Below are 19,183 nucleotides of genomic sequence, written 5' to 3' on the forward strand. Positions count from 1 at the left end.
TTTTATTTTTATTATCTGAATTAGCATTTATGTTATGTTGATACCTATGCAATATATTAATATTGCAAGAATCTTTAATAGTTTCTCCATCAACACCCAATCCAGTTACATATGCAAAACAGCATGCTCAATGACAAGTTGTATAGATTTTGTATATGTTTGTGATTTAGTTTAGTAAAGCTTTTGAGCACATTCATGTGAGTTTGATTCTGCTTGTAAATCAACGATCCTTTAACGATTCGATCACAGCAAAATGCTAAGAAAGAGTAATTTTACTGTGGCGATGAAAAATATCCTTTAAGTATTGGCAGACGACCAATTCTGAGTGACCGCTGGACGAACAGATTAATTGATAGCAATGTTAATACAACTACAACAAGCTATTTCTATTCAAACTGATCCAGATATTATTCATATTTCTCTTTTGAGCTAATTTGCTACAATGCAAAAACATTAATGCAAAGATAATGCAAAAGGTATTGAAGTAAACATTTTCCTTCCATCTAATTTTTTTTTACCATTATTACCATGTCTGTTTAGAGGCTGCGTGTGCCTATTACTGCTATTAACAGGAAGGTAAAATGAATTAAAAAAATTCACCCCCAAAATTAAAATAAAAAGCTAGAAATTATACATGCATTTATAAAAAGGCATTATGTTTATGGCAATTTAGCTCATCAGAATTTATTTTATATTCAATTCTTTAAAAAATCATTATTATGTGATCAGATCACAACAACACTGTATTGTATAAATTATGATAATATTTTTTTAGCACAACAAAATTAAAGTCACAAGCAAAAAAAAATATATACATACATTTAAAACTAAAACTATATAATAATTGTTGAAGGACCAACCAATCGTCTCTGCATTTGAAGGAGGCCTCAAGCCACAAGTCTCTCAACTGATGGGATGACATTGATCGCAACTGAAGCACCAGATTGAGCAGAAGCTCTGATTGCTAAGAATAATGAAGAAATGTGAGAGAAACCTGGCATCATCAATTAAAGAAATGCTTTAATGCCATGAATCAGTGCCTGACCTCACCTGTTGTTGATCTGCAAGATAAGCACACAACCTCCTCACGGTGTTGGAAACCTCTTGAACTGATGGTCCACCGTGTCTGCCTGAGGTTTGGCCTTCAGCCTCAAACACAATACTGGTCAAGTGGCCCGTGATCTGCCCTGAAATTACAGAGAAGAATAAAGAATAATTAAGAATAATGCGTGAGCTTCTGTTTGCCATATTGGATGTGTGCGTTGATGAATACGTTCATTCAGTATGTGAATGAAGCCCAAATTCAATCTATACATCATATAAAGCCAACGTGTCGTTTCAGAACATTTTGGACCAAACCGTTCAATTCATATGGATTAGTTTTAAGATCTCTTTATGTTTCAGTTGCATAGCTGTCAATAGAGAGTTCTCAGATTTCATCAAAAAGATCTTAATTTGTGTTTCGGAGATGAACGAAAGTCTTACGGGTTTGGAACAACATGAGGGTGAGTAATTACTGACAGAATTTTCATTTTTGGGTGAACCTTTAAGGAGATAATCCATTGCACATTGTTATACAAAATGAATAATTTAGATATCTTTTTGAACCAGTTTTACGGATTCACAAGAATCTAATTGATCAAAAGAGTCGGCTAAAGCTATTCGTTCATCAATTAGATGTCGCTATCAACGACCGGTTTGTAGCTTGTTCGTGGTTTGAAAAATTTAGCAAATTTGATCCTTAAAAGGGTAGAGAGAAATGTATCAGAGAAGAAGTATTCATTTTCTTATCAAACTGTAGAAGAAATATAGCATTACTATACACCTATGAAAAGGAATAATGTGATCATATTGGATCAAAAGCCATGTAAGTCTTACCCAAGTCGATTGGAATCACGTCAAGGGTTCTGAGTAGAGATAGGCTTGAAACGGTTTTAGTTTCTGTTGCTTCTAACAGGCCCGGCAGGGGAATCAGTGACACTGTTTCTGTACAGTTGACCTTCTTTAGCATTGTCCCATCATAGAGCTGGATGCACGTGAGCCCTGCACTCACTGTCTAATCAAACGAAAGGGACACTCAAACTGAAGACAAATTCTCATTGGGTCAGTTATGTGAATATTAAGTGGGATATGCAAAAATAGGGGCCCACCATGCCCTCCTTCAGCGGGACAGAGTTCCTCCAAAACTGATTAATTCTGTCACGGAGGCACTGCTGGAGGTTTCGGGTCTTCATCAGTGATGGTCCTCTCTGTTCATAATAACTCATACATGTCCCATACACATCAGACTGTAGAGAAAACAATCCAACATCATTAATATTATATTGCTCATACTTATGTGGTCTTGAGAAAAAAAGTAGATAGATTTTTAAATAGATTTTAAATGATGTTTAAACTCACTAACATTCAAAAGTGTTTTATTTTTTTTGAAATAAGTCTTTTATGCTCATTGTCAGGTCAGGGAACAGCATGCACCTCAGCCTTCAAATATGGCTAACTCAGACTCCATGGCTGCAAAGCGTATGCCTGCTACTGTGCGATTTCTGCAATCCTATGATTATTACAAATCACACTGTACGACATGGATCTAATAAACTTGGGTACGACATGCATGCATGTAGACTGTTTAGGCTACGATGCAAGTTAGTATAGCAGAATAAAATGTCATCAGCCTGCACTAGTGGTGAACAAATAGCAATTTGGACTTTGGCATTTGTGGTTTTTATGTGCGCTGAAAAAAAGAGGAGGAAGCGAAAGAGGAGAGTATGGACGCGGTCATGACTAGGAAAAGAGGCCAACTTGGCATGCACATTTTGCAAATGGAGCTTGAGGTAAATAGTTATAAGTTTTAGCGCCTTGATACGTTTATCAATTCGCATTTCATGTTGCATTTTTATTGGCTAGTCAGTAGACGTAGGTTGTAGTACCAAACACACTGTGAGATAATCATGCTACATTTCTGTCAGAAAATGATCACATGCAGAGGCTGTCTTTGGTCGCAAGACCGTGACAACGGCCATCTTTGACCTCTACGAGGACGCGACTATTTAACTAGTTGAAATCTCGTAATTACGTTAATTACGACATGGAGTGAATGCACCTTGATTTCGGACAGATTTCTAAGTCAGCGTAACGGTTTAATGCTCTACAACAAAATAGAGCAAACTTTGCTGACAACTAAGCTAATATTTAATTACTACAATAGTCATTTCTCGCTATATGACATAAAAAGTGGGCAAAGTAGGTCAAAAATGTACATTTACACACAAACTGACTACCAACCGCAATTTTCAGACGCCATATTTATTTTTCGCTCAACTGTCATGGAACGGAACGCACAGGATTGTGGGATATCATAGTCAGCGAAGGATTCATCTATGCTGCCTTCAAAAATGCATCAGATGAATGTATCTCACAATAATTGGATTCAGATGTGTTGCCTTCCTACCTCCTTCAAGTGAACTATATTACTGAAATAATGTAGGGAATAGTTTAAGAGGGTATGGGGCTATTTCGAACGCACCCATAGAAACTCTCGATTCTTAAAGCTGAATTTTCAGCATCAGTACTCCAGTCTTCAGTCACATGATCCTTCAGAAATCATTCTAATATGCTGATTACTATATTTGCATTTTTCTCAAATACATTTTCAAAAATGAGCATATGTTTGTTGTATAAAAGCTGGCCTGTAGAGAACTGCGTTCCGAGTGAGTTACACTTCCTCTCTCACCTCTCTCAGCGTCTCCCTGACTCGTCCCGAGCGAGAGGTCTGGAACATGCTCAGAATGGATCGCTTGATGTTGAGGGTCCACACCTGCTCAGCCTCCTGTGGGCAGAGCTTTGTGACCTTTCCCCCCTCGAGCGAGAACCACAGGGGGTTCTTCTCCAATGACTCTCTGAGAAACCAAAACACCAGATGGACCTTCAACCTCTCAACACTCGTCCCATCCATGATGAATACAGACTAACTCTCGTGTGTCAAGAATTATAGCCAATGACATGACCCTCAACTATGAGTACTATGTTATTTAAATTGATTATATCACTCATAAAATAACAGTGACTATACAATTTTTTTGTAATAATTGGATGCAAACACAGAAAAGGTTTAGTTAGAAGAGCATGAGTGAGCATAAGCAAATAGCACCAACAGAAACTTTGAATTTACCTTGTGTTTTTCAAGCGTAGCACCGAATTGTCTCTTTTCGATGAGCTATGCTTTATTTGTATGTTCCTCAGCTATATATAAATGGAATAGATTAAACATAATATATAAAAGGCATTAGTATGTGAATAATGGCTATTAACTATTATCTAAGTTTGAATCAAAAGCCCTGTGTCATGTCCATGAATCTCATGAGAGATTGTAATTGTTGTTATAAAACTTGTCGCATTGTAAAGCATGAAAAGCTATATCAATATGCACTCAAAAAAATATAAAAATATAACTCCGTTAACTGTCACCCCCGTTTTTGTGAATAGAGGTGAAAATGCACTATCCAAACTTAAACGGTTGTAATTCAAGAATGCTTTGGAATATAGATCTAAGTTTAGCCTTGTTTTAAAGATGACACTCAGCAGAGTATTACTTTAAAAAAAAGTTGTGGAAGATTAAATTTATTATAAATTAAATGTATTTTACTAAATATTTTTTTGATTTTATATAAAATATATATATTTCACTAAATAATTTGAAGTTGATATCACAAAAAGTTCCTATGAGGTTTTGTTTAGGCCCTGTACCAAAAAGTAGCCACCGGGTGTCACCTACATTCTATTGAATTTTTTTTATTTCTTTTTATGCGTTCTCCTGTAAAAAAAATAATACATTTTTGTCTAAATATCACTTCTATCACTAAATATGGAACCTTGAGACTCAGGCCTTTCCGACGATATGTGTTTTGTCAAGATTAGTAAAGGTTTTGATTAAGTAGTTAAAATAAATGTTTGTAATATGAAACCTGGCAACGCCCACTAGGGGAGGAGCCTGATAAAGGAATTAAAAGTACCGTTACCATGGTAACGCAATGTCCAATTTGAAAACGGTTTTCACATGATGTTTTTTGAGTTCGTAAGCTTTCGAATGATACCTAATTTATGACGATTACTAAAATATGTGATATAAAAAAAAAGAGCGCCAAGCGTCCCACTAGCAGTATGGTGACAGTTAAGGGGTTAGAATCTCTGAATATCACTTAATTGATTGTTTGAGATTGTACATGCCTAAAAATCTGTTTTTAGTAGATTCACATTACTCATAACTATTGTTTTATTAACATTGGCTTACTCAAATATTTGCAATTGATAACATGACTGACTTACAGTAATAGTATAGAACATACCTTTAATATCATTTCTGGACATCCTGGCTGGACATCAATGTCAACAACACAGTCCAAAGCTAACTGACTGCTTCCTGATGAAGGACCTTTCCCGGCACTGGTTATCGTTGTACTGTATCTATAGGTGTGCCTTTGCCCTTTCTGCACATCTGTACACACAAGTCATATATGAGTGTGTGTGTGTGTGTGTGTGTGTGTGTGTGTGTGTGTGTGTGTGTGTGTGTGTGTGTGTGTGTGTGTGTGTGTGTGTGTGTGTGTGTGTGTGTGTGTGTGTGTGTGTGTGTGTGTGTGTGTGTGTGTGTGTGTGTGTGTTTGTTTATACTTTAGGAATAAATCTGTCCCCAGAAGTGAGCTAAATCACACACAAAACCTCCATTTGGTGAAATCCTCAATTGTAAAAGTGATAAAGTAAATACTGTTGTTGCAATTTTTCATTCTTAATGAATAGCAAAAACATATTTATCTACATATTCTCTTACCAGGGCAAGTAGACTTGCAAAGTTGACCTTGGTGCAGTTTGTGGCAGTCAGCTTATAAAAACACAAGCAAGTTTAAAACCATCATTGAATGCAGAAGTACTTACACAAAACTTTGTAGAGAAACAATCATGTAGGCAACTTGAACATTTTATATTAAATCTGAATATTCAAAGGAGGATATTAAAGAATAGGATATTAAACACTTACCACTGAAGAAGATAAGCAACATAATTAAACAGAGATTTTGGAGAGATAGACGGACCGGAGACATAGCCATAAGTGATTGGATTTAAAGTAATGCCTTGCACCAGCACTTATAGGAAGAAACCATTACTAGGAACGCATAACCACATAAGTGAATGGATAGATGTTGAGTTAAGCCTTTGTAAAAACCCACAGGACATTCAGACACCAATCAGAAGACAGATGCCCACCAGGGGACCATCCAGCTAACAAAATCTCGCAACATACCGATGGACATCTTGAACTCAGTCTCTGCCTTCTCATAACATGCTCACGGATTTGGCATGGCTTGAGCACTGAGCAAAGTTTTACCTTTGAAACGTTTAATTATCATTTCATTATTTTAATTACAAAGTTTGTTAAATATTTTGTGTTTAAAGAGCAATTTGTTTTATTTAATTTCTATTTTAGATTGTCATGCCACTATATGTGTTATATATAGGCTTTATCTATAATACAATCAACAGCATTTATGGCATTATGTTAGACAGGGGCACTTACAATAAAAGTGAATGGGGACAATCTGTAAACACTTAAATACTCACTGTTACAAAAATATTACGAAAAAGTGTAAACAAAATGTGTATCATGATTTATGAGTTAAACATCACTTACTAGCTTTTTTGTGTACAGTTACAGTATATTAAATTTTACCACCTTGCTGCTATGAAAAGTTAATGCTGAAATGCTCTAAAGCCGTAAATATGACTAATAAGGTTTTAACAGATAAATTAATGTAGGCTAATTGTTTTTATGAATTGCATCACATTTGTGCTTTAAAATCCTCCGGAAATGTGCCTCATTCACTTCCATTGTAAGTGGAACCACAATTTTGACATTATTTTTTAAGAAAATAAGCATGCCTCCTGCCATCTGATTAATAGTTTATCCTTTATAGCAAGTAAAAGCCCTTTAGTATAATTGTAAAACCGTCCCCCTTCAGGTCGTGGGTCGTGTGTCTTTTTGCTGTGAAACCTTCAATGATTTTTACTAAAGTAAGTGAAAGAATAACTTTTACAGTTGTTCGTTTTTCAAAATAAACACTTAATGGATTACAAAGTAGGCTAGTTAAAATTATTTTGTAATATGAAATCTGACACCGTCCACTAGGGGAGGGGCCGCAAAAAGAATTTAAAGTACCGTTACCATGGTAACGCAACGTCCAATTTCAAAACGGTTTTCACTGGATATTTTTGAGTTCGTAAGCTTTCGAATCATACCTAATTCATGATGATTAATAAAATATGTGATATGAAAAAAGGCGATAAATAAAAAAGAAAACCAAGCGTATAACAGGACGGTGCAGTTAAAATCTCTTCATTGATTGTTTGAGATTGGACATACAACTTGCCTACAAATCTGTTTTTAGTGGTTTCGCATTACTTTTTGTTTAATTAAATTTGCTTACTCAAATATTTGAGTTTCTTAACTTATATTTCCCAAAATCATAAGGTAGGGCCTATATTTAATTGATTTATCTGCTTTTACTCAATATTTTAAGTGTAAATGTAAAAATTACTCTTAATGGACTGAAGCAACAATACTGTGTGTGTGTGTGTGTGTGTGTGTGTGTGTGTGTGTGTGTGTGTGTGTGTGTGTGTGTGTGTATATATGTATATGTATATGCCCCCCCCCCCCCCCCCCAAAAAAAAAGTGGAGTGTTGCATTTATCATCGTATTAAGACATTATTGGGAGATACAGATTATGTTATAGGGTTAAAGATCTCACTAATTAACACTTACAAAATATCAAAGTTTCATATTACTTTTTGGCCATGTAAATATCAGCAACTGCACCATATTGTATTTTTTTTTGCTCATGGCCTTTGAATGAAATTGAGGTGTTTTTTTCCGAGGTGTTACATTAAAAAAAAAAATCTGACTATTGTTTCATATGTCAAGCTTTACATTGTTAAATGTCTAAATATAAGTGATCGTAAGAGTAAAGTTTAAATCTAGTCTGTTCACTGAAGACAGTTGAGGAATAGAAAGGCTTGTCCTCAACTTTGGCACCATCTTCTGGGCTAGCTGTGCAGTGAAGCACAAATAATAAACAAAAGCTTGAGTGCAAGTGCAAAAGTTAATTTCCTTATTAATTTTTTTTTTGCAGTAAAAATCAAGAAACATTCTTTAAAAAAATGTATTCACAAGAAGCAAAAAACTAGTTAAATCAACGTGTGTGTGTGTGTGTGTGTAAGTGTGTGTGTGTGTGTGTGTGTGTGTGTGTGTGTGTGTGTGTGTGTGTGTGTGTGTGTGTGTGTGTGTGTGTGTGTGTGTGTGTGTGTGTGTGTGTGTATGGCCCCAAACCTTACATGAACAGCACACACACACAAACTATCTACAAAGCCTTTATTTTCACTGATCTGCTAACATTATTCCTTTCAATCCTCCAAAGTGCTACCTATTTTTCCACTACACATTTCACTGTAGCTATGAACTGTTGGGCAAAAAAGGGAGGAGGCCATCATGCATGATTCACAGCATCTGTTGGGGCTTTCAGGTTGCCCTACTTCATCCGTAGTGACTCTCTATATCTCATAATCATGGCTTTTCGTGGCTTGTTGCTCGCTGTAATACTCTGACACCAGACTCCATCTGGTCTTGGGAGGAACGGCTGAAGGCCTGTATTGATGAACTGGGTCTAATCTGCTGGGCCGGGGTGTTCAATGTGCACTCTGATGACACTAGTTTATGGCAAGAGGGTGTTGTTTAGAAACTGTAGAAACTATTTCAAAAAGTTGAGGATTTATATTTTAGGATTAGAGTGCAACTTCGTGAGAGATGATTGAGTGTAAACAGGGCATCAGCCTCCATCTTAGTAAACTGAAGAAAAAAACAGACCAAAATTTTATTCCATGAACTAAATACTACTCATTTCTCCATTAGAGCTTTCTTGTCGTGCAGATTAGGTAAGATTAGGTAGTCTTCAAAATGAAGAGGACACCGCCTTCATTTAGCCTATGCTATGACGTCACCAACTGAAAAGAATTCATTTGAATAGTTGTTAATACTATTATTAATATGCACTGCTCGAAGCAAACTGCAATGTGATCATATTTTTTTTTCCAACAATGTAATTTGACTTATTAAATGGTCTCTCTTTGCTCCACGCCCGTAGTGTGCGTCGTTCACCACGTGATTCGGTGCGTGTTTTTCTTTGCATGCTGACGACTATGGCAAATGTTGGTACATGACTATGAATTAAGTCACTCTGAAGTTGCCTAGTAACCTTCCCGGTCCCGCATTTAATTAATATTTATGAGCTCGCCATGATTAGTGTATTCGCCTGCTTAAGCCACGCCTATTTACTCACGTCTGATTTTCAGCCAATCCATTAAGACTACTGGGCGAACGGCGCGTTGCGTAATCAATATTCATGAGCCAAGCCTTCTCCTTAGTAGGATTCCGAAATTCGCTACCGGGGGGCGTGGCGTGGGCTTTGCCGGTTTCAGCAGCAGACACAATGAAACGAGGGGCAATGTAGGATACCACGTTGGGGCTTGAAACACAGACACGTCGGTAGCGTATTATTTTTTACTTCTTTTTGATATTTTTTTTTATGGTTAATTTTAATTTGTTTTGTTTGTATTCATCATAGATAAATAGCAAAGGTCGCTGCTGCTGATGAGAAAAAAACAACGTGTTCAAAGTCTTTGGAGAAGAACCACACGGGCTCAGGAAACGAGGCTCTCCATCAGAACTTTTGTTGTGTCGTTAAACCCAGTCACGATAAAAAAAAAATGTCGTTCGCCTATTCGGATTATCTGGCCGCTGAGTGTCTGGTGTCGATATCCAGCGGTCCCGTCCTCCATCGACCCACCCCGGTGTCTGGTGCGGCTCAGGCCCCTCCTCAGGGCCTTCCTGCCGGGGAGCCAGACGGGTCGAGCGAGGACAGGGAGGTGCGGGAGACGCTCCGGTTAGAGGGGGCCAACATGATGACGGTGGCGGAGATCCTCACCGACCTGCACGGCAAGTTTCGTCCCATGTCGGCCTACTCCGAAAGCAGCAACTCTTCATGCGGAGAGAGCGGCTACACCACGTTGTCTGACTCCACCACCCCGACGCCGACCATGACCCCCTCCGCCACCCCTGTCCCGGGACAGTACAATAACACTCAGCAGTTTTGGGGAGGAGGGGGCGCACCCCGGTCCCCCACCAAGCGTCACCCGTGTACTTTCGACGGTTGTGACAGGGTATATGGCAAATCATCCCACCTGAAAGCGCACATCAGGACACACACAGGTAAGCTGAAGCACATGGGAGCGGATGGACGCTTACGCCGCAGACATCATTAACATTAATCATACACGTATATGTGTAGGCCTAACGTGTTGTACTTTGAATATGCACATTTATACTGTCCTTGTCATTAACTTGGATCGTATGAAATGTATACAGTTTTATAAACTGCTCATAGTGAATGTATTTGTTTTCAAATTCCCTGCTGGAAGGGTTTAACCATATTATGGGTTGTTTTATTGGAGCTTACGGTTAGAGTAACTTTTAACGGTCGCCCGTTTGTTTGTTGGCTGTTGTCAGGGGCTCCCTCTGTCAACTCTCACTAACCGCTATGAATAGAGATAATAAAAGTGAATTTGTGGATAATAATGTAATTCACTACTCGTTACTTGAACAAAAGAGTGAAAACTCCCAATTGTGTTCTCCGAACAAAGAAAGTTTATGAACAAAGGAAGGAGCGCGTGAGGGAGGACGAGTATAGTAGTAGTATAGTGACGAACCCTGTATTTGCATATGAACGGAGCTCGATTACAGAACGCGCGTGCGCGGTCCCCGTGTAAATCCACTTTCTGTTATTTGACGAAAGCTAAAAGAGCCATTTAAGCCACACCTGGCCTCTCATCATGAGCTGTTCAAAACGGTCTTTACCACTTGGTTTTGTTCATGAATTTAAGTTTACTGTTTAGACAAAGTGATAGTTTTTAAACAGAACAAGTGCAGGTCCTTGTAAGATAAACTAGTTGGCCTACAGTTACTAGTACACTAATAAAATGCAAGTACAGATAGCTACTACACTAAGAAATCATTAGTACACACAGTTAGGGTTACTTTAAAAATATAGGACTATTCCGTTACAGTTTTAAATTACTTCATACAGTATTTAGTAAAATAATCCAAGCACCACAATATGAAAGTAATGTAATCTGATTACTTTTGGATTCCTTCAAGGTCACATATGTAATTGAGGTCAAGTGAAAAGTTATGTTTAGGAGAATAATTGTGCATGCACCAGTATAGCGACAGAACCAGCTATCAAATAGAGATATCAACTGAATTCGCTGTTAATATAAATCATCCACCCACCACCTACTCGAACCTGTGATAGTCTCTGATTTAGATATCTGCACCCGATCGTCACATTAAAAATAATCAAATTCTCAGTGTTAAGCATGATGATATGGCAACATATTGCACTGAAGTAGGCTGCTTTTAAATGACATTTGGCGTATTTAAAGTAAAAGTTTTTCTTTGGCCAAACTGCATTTCCTTAATAGCCTAAACACAGGCTTTACTCCTTTAAACTTAAAATTGTTACTGTTTCCAGTGTTTCCAAATTCCCGAACACACACAAGAAATTAAATGTGCTCATCCCAAGCAAAGGCTGGATATAGGCTTAATGAGTTTTTTGTCATATTATACACAGCACTTCACAGCCATTACATATTACATACTCATCGCCTGATTCGCCCTGGTTAACTATTCATTAAAATAGTTAACACACACACACACACAGTTCTTTTCTTTCCTTTTGTTTTTAATTCTCCTTTTCTAAATTTCTCTCAGATCTGTTTTCAGTGTTCAATTATTCGAGATTTTGATTTTAGGTCATATCGTCCAGCCCTACAATATCATTGTTATCAAAATACTAATTTATTTAGTTTCAAGTGAAACCATTGTAATCCTGATAGTATTTTATTTTTATTTTTTTACAAAATGTAACTATAATCTGATTTTTTTTTTTTTTTACGTAACTAACAAATTAGTTCCCCGATTTTTATATCCTGATTACGTTCGCCGTTACATGCATTTCGTTACTCCCGAACCTCTCTTCACGGGTCCTGCCAAAAAAAAGTTATTGTTTTTGACCCATGTAACCTAGTATTTAAAAAATAAGTTTATGACGCCAACATTTTAGATACCAGGGAAATTTCCAATGCCAATTTTTATACCACAATGAAAACCTATCTGATGTAATTAGGGCCCGAGCACCGATGGTGTGAGGACCCTCTTGGAATTGCTCTTGTTTATGTTTAAACATTATTCTTCACCAAAATTAGCATTTTGGATTCTCTTTCATGTCTTATCGATCTAGATTGGTTTAAAATCTCTTGAATTCTTAAACTAACAAGACATAAAAACACATGCAAATGATTAACTTTCGTGATGGCCTGATTGGCTCTGTCGACTATGACCCTGGTACTGTATGCTAATGATAGCTGGTGATCAGTTACAGATTGCATATATATGATGATGATGATAATTTAAGTTATTAGTATAGTGTAATCTTTTACAATACACAATTTAGTTAATGTATTCTGACTAATTTTAATAGGACAGTCTTGTACCATATTGAATAAAAATACAAAGAGAAGATCTATTCCATTTTTTGTTATCCAGAACATTAAACATTACATTACATCAGGGATTCCCAGACTGGGGTTTATGAAGGAACTGCAGAGATGTAGGGAGTTTAATGAAAGCTAATAATTCATTAAATCATAAACATGTCAAATTAAAATAAGTAAAGACAAATCAACAAATGCTATTTAGATTAAATACTTTTTTTTTGTACCTGCATGTCACTCATTAATTAATTAAAAGATCATTAATCGGAATTAGAGAACCATGAATGTCCGAATGTGTGCTTAAATTATTGACTTAGTTATTAATTATATTAGGTGAAAAGAGGTGTAGCCTAGCTGACAAAAAAAAGTTTCTGTTTACCTGCATAACATGTAATTATGAAATGATATGAATTTGTGCATTTTAATGTGATTAAAAGCCAAAACCCTTCCAAAGACATATTTATACATGGTTAAATGACTGCGTGATGATTCAAATAATTATTAAAATGCATTCTTCAGGAGTTGATTAAATATGCAATGTTGAGAAAAAATGAAATGATTTTTGTATATTCAGTGGTTAAGTGTCCTGCTGCCTCTCCTTTTTCATTTAATTTTTGAGTCACGGATCATATAATTTTTTCGATCAGCATGAAAAATAAATAATTTGAAATGGGGGGGGGCATGAAAAAAAATAAGAACAAAAACACTAATTATTACAACAAGCATAAATAAATACAATATAACAAAGTTACATATAAGGAAAGGTAGTACGCCTAAATGTAAAATAACACTACAATGTTCACTGTATACCTTAAATTTAGATTAATCTTCGTTAAAGCTGTGCTTTGTTGTTTGATTAACATGAATGACAGACAGCAGGAGGTATTTATAGGCTGCTGTCACTTTAAGACCTTACGCACGGGTCCAATATAATGATACACATCCGATTTCTTTCTCAACTGTTTACGTTCACTTAAGACATAACCAAATGCGTTTACGAGAATACTTGCAGAGGCGGGTATTTTGACATAATTAAGTGTGTGGTCAAGCGCAAGGAGATGCGAAAGAGGAATCAGTTAGGTGTTCGCACGCTACCTGAAACGCGCACAGATCTTTCTTTCTTCTGTTAAACACAAAAGATATTTTGCTGAATGTTGGTAGTCAAACAGTTGACGGCAGCCATTGCCTTCCATAGTATTTTTTTTTCCTACTATGGAAGTCAATGGATACCAACAACAGTTTGATTACCAGCATTCATCAAAATATCTTTTGTGTTCAACAGAAGAAAGAAAGTTTGGATCAACATGAGGGTGAGTAAATGATGACACAATTTTCATTTTTGGGTGAACTATCCCTTTAAAAACATTAAGCATGTCACACCTATGTGACAGTCATGTGTCCAGTCTATTTTACTCTAAAACTTTTCAAAACTTTCTAAGTATTAAAATCATTTAGTTATCACAAGCTGCTGCAATAGTGCATATGTACATTTGCAATATTTTGATAATTTTTTATATATCGTGCAGCCCTAGTTGCTAAAAAACTAGTATAGTAGCTGTCTGAAGTTCATTAGTTAGTATGCTTTGTATTTAGAATAGTAGGTAGTGCAGGTGCCAAGCCATTGCTTACTTTATAGTGCACTTGTGTATTTTATGCGGCATTAGTGTCGTCTAATGAGTTGTGGATCGTCCATGTGCTCTGTCTAGGTGAGAGGCCCTTCCCTTGCTCCTGGCCCGACTGCGAAAAGAAGTTCGCCCGTTCCGACGAGTTGGCCCGACACCTGCGCACCCACACAGGCGAGAAACGCTTCCTGTGCCCACTCTGCGACAAGCGCTTCATGCGCAGCGACCACCTCATCAAGCACGCCCGCCGGCACCCCAACTTCCACCCCTCCATGATCAACCGCAAGGGTTCGGCTCAGGGATCCGCTTCGACCCAGCCCACCGCCGCCGCCTCCACAGAGTACGCCAGCACTGCCATGTAGACCCCTGACTTCTGCACTGTGACCACCGTCTCTTAAGACACTGCAGCTTACTCGATCACCGTGCATGCTGGGATCCTTTAAAGCTCAGTCCTCACTTCCACAGGCCAAAAATGAAGAACTTCACCACGTCTTCCTCCGAACCCCTTCGCCCAACCAGTGACGACCAAAACGGGCGAAGGAGACACAAACGCTCAAGCACATTCCCAAGTCACGTGATTAAACGATCACATGACCGACAAGTGATGGCGAACGCAGCTTTGGTCTTAAATTGCTTGCTTTGGTGTTCTAGATTCATCTGAAATGCCGTAATGGCCTTTATTGGGTGCATGCAAACAAAATTGCTACCAGCAGCACAATGTTTTCCGTCGGCCATCGTTGTCGTTTCACTTGTCAGCCATGTTTTTGAAGCTTCCTAAAGGATATGTCACAGTTTAAGGGAAAGTTTACTGGTCGTTCCATCTATCGTCGAAAATTTCGCACAACCTTGTTTTGTCATGTTGTCTTTTTGTGTAGCCGGAAAGGCAAACGCTCTCTGGTTTTTGTTGTCCACACATGCTGTACGACGCAATAACCAGGTTCAGTTGCAGAATTATTACAAAGTATTTGTGTGTTACTCATGAATTAGTCACGCATAACATGTGCAGTGACTTAATGTATTCTTAAACCTCCTTGGCTTTGCTAAACCTTAAAGTTGTGACGTCAAGTTTATCCATTCCTTAAATGAATTATATTCTTGACCACCTTTGAAACCAAACGACGTTATCGATTGAAACGGAAACGGCCAGTGAGTTTCTTCCTGGTAGAAACACTGCCTGCAATGCCTCATTTCCACATAGCTTTCCCTACTGAAAATTATAATAAGTTATTGTCATCTTAATTTCCTTTTGTGCTTATTTCCTTTTGTTTTCTATTAGTAGTATAAGCATGGCAACTGAAATGGTAGGTTTTTTTTATTGTTAATTTTATTAGACCATGCATTTAATATTATTATTATTATTATTTTCCACTTTGGAGGAACTCTTTTGTTTGGCCATGTAATGTTGATACATGTAGCAACGTGTTTAATAGTAATGTGGATAACGTGTAGATAAATATCTATGCTTGCAGCTTCAATGGTAAAGATGTTATATGAACTACTAGAAATAATACACCTTATATTAGGGGTGACAGTACACGCTTGAATAGAATAGTGCTGCTTGTGTGCGAATGTGTGCGCGTCACGTTCGTGTGTGTGTGTGTGTGTGTGTGTGTGTGTGTGTGTGTGTGTGTGTGTGTGTGTGTATTCACGCGGGAGAGCCCGGGAAACGATCTCTCTCCAAAACTGTCCCGCCCGCGGACCTTTTACAACTATCTCAGAGAACAAAAAAAAAACACATCAGGAAACTCAGAAAGCCTTAATATACTTGTTTTGCACCATTGTTTACTGTCGGATATTTTCTACAGGTATGCCGTCAGGCATTGTTCTTCTCGACTAAAGAAATACACATGCAATATTGCACTTTTTTTCTTACTGGTATTGTCAATAATGCTAGTCGTCTGCTAGTGTGATGGGTTTCACTCCATAAATGCTACTGCATAGTGCTCAACTATACGAACACTGTGGAAGGGGATAAAAACTGTCACAATAAATCGATACATTTTGTCTAAATGCGCACCTTCGTCTGAGTGCTTAAACCAGTGTGATGGAAAAATGGACTTGATTTTTGTGGACTTTTCACTTTCGTTTGTATTTTGCTTTACATTTTGGAGTGTAATGGATGCAAAAAGCTCTGAACTCAGTTGGTCTGGTATCAAAACTACAGCTTTTTTTTAATGGTTCATCATACCGTTCTTCTAATCATGCAATATTCGGAGTGCTTTGAGCTTTACTGCTGGCAGTAACTTGAAGCACGATGACAACTGACAAGTTAACAAACCAAACCAGAATAGCATTGAAGACTCTGTTTGTTCTGTAGCTAATTAAAGTATGTATTCGTCACAATGCTTGTATGTTTGGCCGGGTTTTTTTGTTTGTTTTTTATGTCGTCTTTTAGTAGTAGTTCTCCTGTAGTGAGTCGTCTGGATCTTTTGACCGTTGACGACATCAATGGTTCACTGTGTTGGGCTGCGGTGGGCTTTGTATGTGATTCTCGACAGACTGAGACCATTGTGATCGCGTCTTTGGACTTTCACTCACAATGCCCTCTTTTAGCAGTCCGGATTCAACTTTGCATTTGATATCCATCCCATTATACTCTACACATTCGCAGCTAGTACTCTGGACAGCCATCTCATACCACTGGATCAAATCTGATTTTTTTTTTGATTTTTTTTGTGCGTGTTTTGTGGTCTTTAATTTCAGTTACTATCTTTTGTATTTAGTTTGATGTACTGGAAAGTCTTGTTTCTTATGCTTTTGTATTGGTTGATGTACTGTAGAGGTCTATAGTATGCAGAACATAGCTTTCTAGATGGTTTAGGACCGAACCCAGATAGCTTAGCAATCGTATAGCGGGGAAAACGCGTATTCTGTAGTTCCTTCGGGGAAAAATGCTGCAACTTTTGCCGTGTTCGAGGCATCCGATCTCTGCGTTTCAAACTAAGATGTGTGTGAGCGCGGCTGCTTTTACACGACGCTAAATTGAGAATATGTAGATTGACGACTTTATTTTAAGAACTGATTTGTTGCTTGGCGTACAATCTAGATCTTGTCCATAGGTTTTGACACACTAAAACGATTATGCACTGATTGGTAGATTGTCTGTAGCGATCACACTAAAAGGATGTCTAATGAGATCTACTAAGGTCTCAGTCTACAGCCATGTCTCACATCAGTGGACCGATGGGTTTTGTCAATACAAAAGCCTCCATGTATCTCCTCAGGTGATAAAACGTAATGCTGAAAACCTCTGTCCTTCACGAGTAGGACCTAATGATAAACGTTCTTTTCATTTGCTTTGTTTTGCAATTCTCTGCCATTTTATTTATTACATGCTTTTGTTTTGGTGTGCATTAAAATATTTTTTTTTACAGTACTTATTTTATGGTATGAGACATGACTAATGATTTGATTTGATTGATTCATTGTTTGCCTCCAACAAAAACAAACAAACAAAAAATACCCTCCAGTCCAGTGCTTTTTAAATAATAAATAAATGGATTAAGAATTATTTTGTGTTTTGGTGTTTATTTTTTATATGAAAATACTGAGATGTGACTGTGATTGTAATATAGTTTAGCTTCAGTTCATCATATGTCCTCATATATACTGCACACAAAAATGGTCATTACGTTTTTCATCAGAGATGAGAGAACTGAAATATGTGAAATACAGTGTGACATGCTGTACTTCATCTAAAATATTTTTTCTAATTCTTGCATAACCTAATTGATTGAAATACATTCTTATTTAAAACAACATTATATAAATCCTGTCATCAGTATAAAAACTAACAAGTAAAAAGTAACAAAATATAATTGTTTCTTAGTAGAATTTCTTACTATTTGGTTTGTTGCAATATTAAACTATAAACTATATTTGCATGTTTGAAGAAATATCCAAAGAATATCGAACCATCTGTACAAAGAGTTCACAAGATCAATGTAACAAATTTGCTTGTTTAATTAGTATCCTTGAAATGGTGCATAATCTGAAATGCTTGATTTTGTTTAAAACTTTTTTCAAGTTTTCTTTGTTTAAAATTTTTCAAAATCCTAAAAAAAGAAGAAAATTTGATCATACATTTGAACCCCACTATTTATATACCTGTTTGGAAAGAGTTATTCTACTGTAAGCCTTATTGAAGGAGTGTGTAGCTTTTCATTTCATAAACAACCATCCAGGAAGACACATCATGGCCATATTCCAGGATCACAAGATTCATCAGGCTTAAATTGTGAAAGAATGGTTGGAAGGAGCATGAAGAATCATTTTACACATACACGAGTCCAGGCCTTAAATTCATTGAAAGTCTTTGGGATGTGCTGAAAAAGACTTTACAGAGTGCTGGACTCTTGCATTGTCAATACAAGATCTTGACCAAAAAAGATCATGTATTGACAATGCAAGAGTCCAGCACTAAGCAAAGTCGTGACACACATTTTGAGTAAACCTAAACATTTTTAGAAGCACATTCATGAAACAAATCCAGAATTGTATGAGTAATTTCCACCTAACTCTATTAGTGTTTATTTGATCACCACTTTCATCTGTATTTTGTTTTGAATCTGGTCTTTTACCTGTTCAATATTTCTCACAGCTTTCATTAGTGTGCTAATAATTGGTACACATGATTGTACATCTGTGTCAGGATCATTCCCACAATCCAGATATATAATTTGACTCTTAATCCACATTATTTATCAAGATACACGTTTTTCTTTGTGCTGTAATCTGACATTTGACATGTTCCTTAAGGATTCTCAGTAAAACTTTATTTTAAAGTGTTCTTATTACATAATGTTACATATAGTAATAACAATAACTAACCCTAATCCTAACCAGAACCTTATTAATATTACTCAGTTCTTAAATGTATAATTACACTGCATCAAGGACACCTTAAAATAAAG

At 37.0% G+C, this 19,183-nt stretch overlaps 1 protein-coding gene across 3 annotated transcripts; it reads left to right on the plus strand.

The window, feature by feature from the left end:
• Window positions 1-9,463: 9,463 nt before the first annotated feature.
• Window positions 9,464-17,781, plus strand: LOC143712204 (Krueppel-like factor 9). Of its 3 annotated transcripts, none has more exons than XM_077204563.1 (3): window positions 9,464-9,583; window positions 9,663-10,306; window positions 14,355-17,781. In XM_077204563.1, exons 2-3 carry the CDS (start codon window positions 9,805-9,807, stop codon window positions 14,630-14,632), a joined length of 780 nt encoding a protein of 259 aa, XP_077060678.1. In that variant the 5' UTR covers window positions 9,464-9,583; window positions 9,663-9,804; the 3' UTR covers window positions 14,633-17,781. The 3 variants fall into 3 exon arrangements, with proteins under 3 accessions (XP_077060678.1, XP_077060601.1, XP_077060688.1); XM_077204573.1 differs by having other exon boundaries at window positions 9,487-9,579; XM_077204486.1 differs by having other exon boundaries at window positions 9,479-10,306.
• The last annotated feature ends 1,402 nt before the right edge of the window (window positions 17,782-19,183 follow it).

Source organism: Siphateles boraxobius, unplaced genomic scaffold (assembly GCF_051911475.1).
Source record: "Siphateles boraxobius isolate OS27281-9 unplaced genomic scaffold, OSU_SipBor_1 1, whole genome shotgun sequence".
In the NCBI taxonomy this organism is placed as follows: Eukaryota; Metazoa; Chordata; class Actinopteri; order Cypriniformes; family Leuciscidae; genus Siphateles; species Siphateles boraxobius.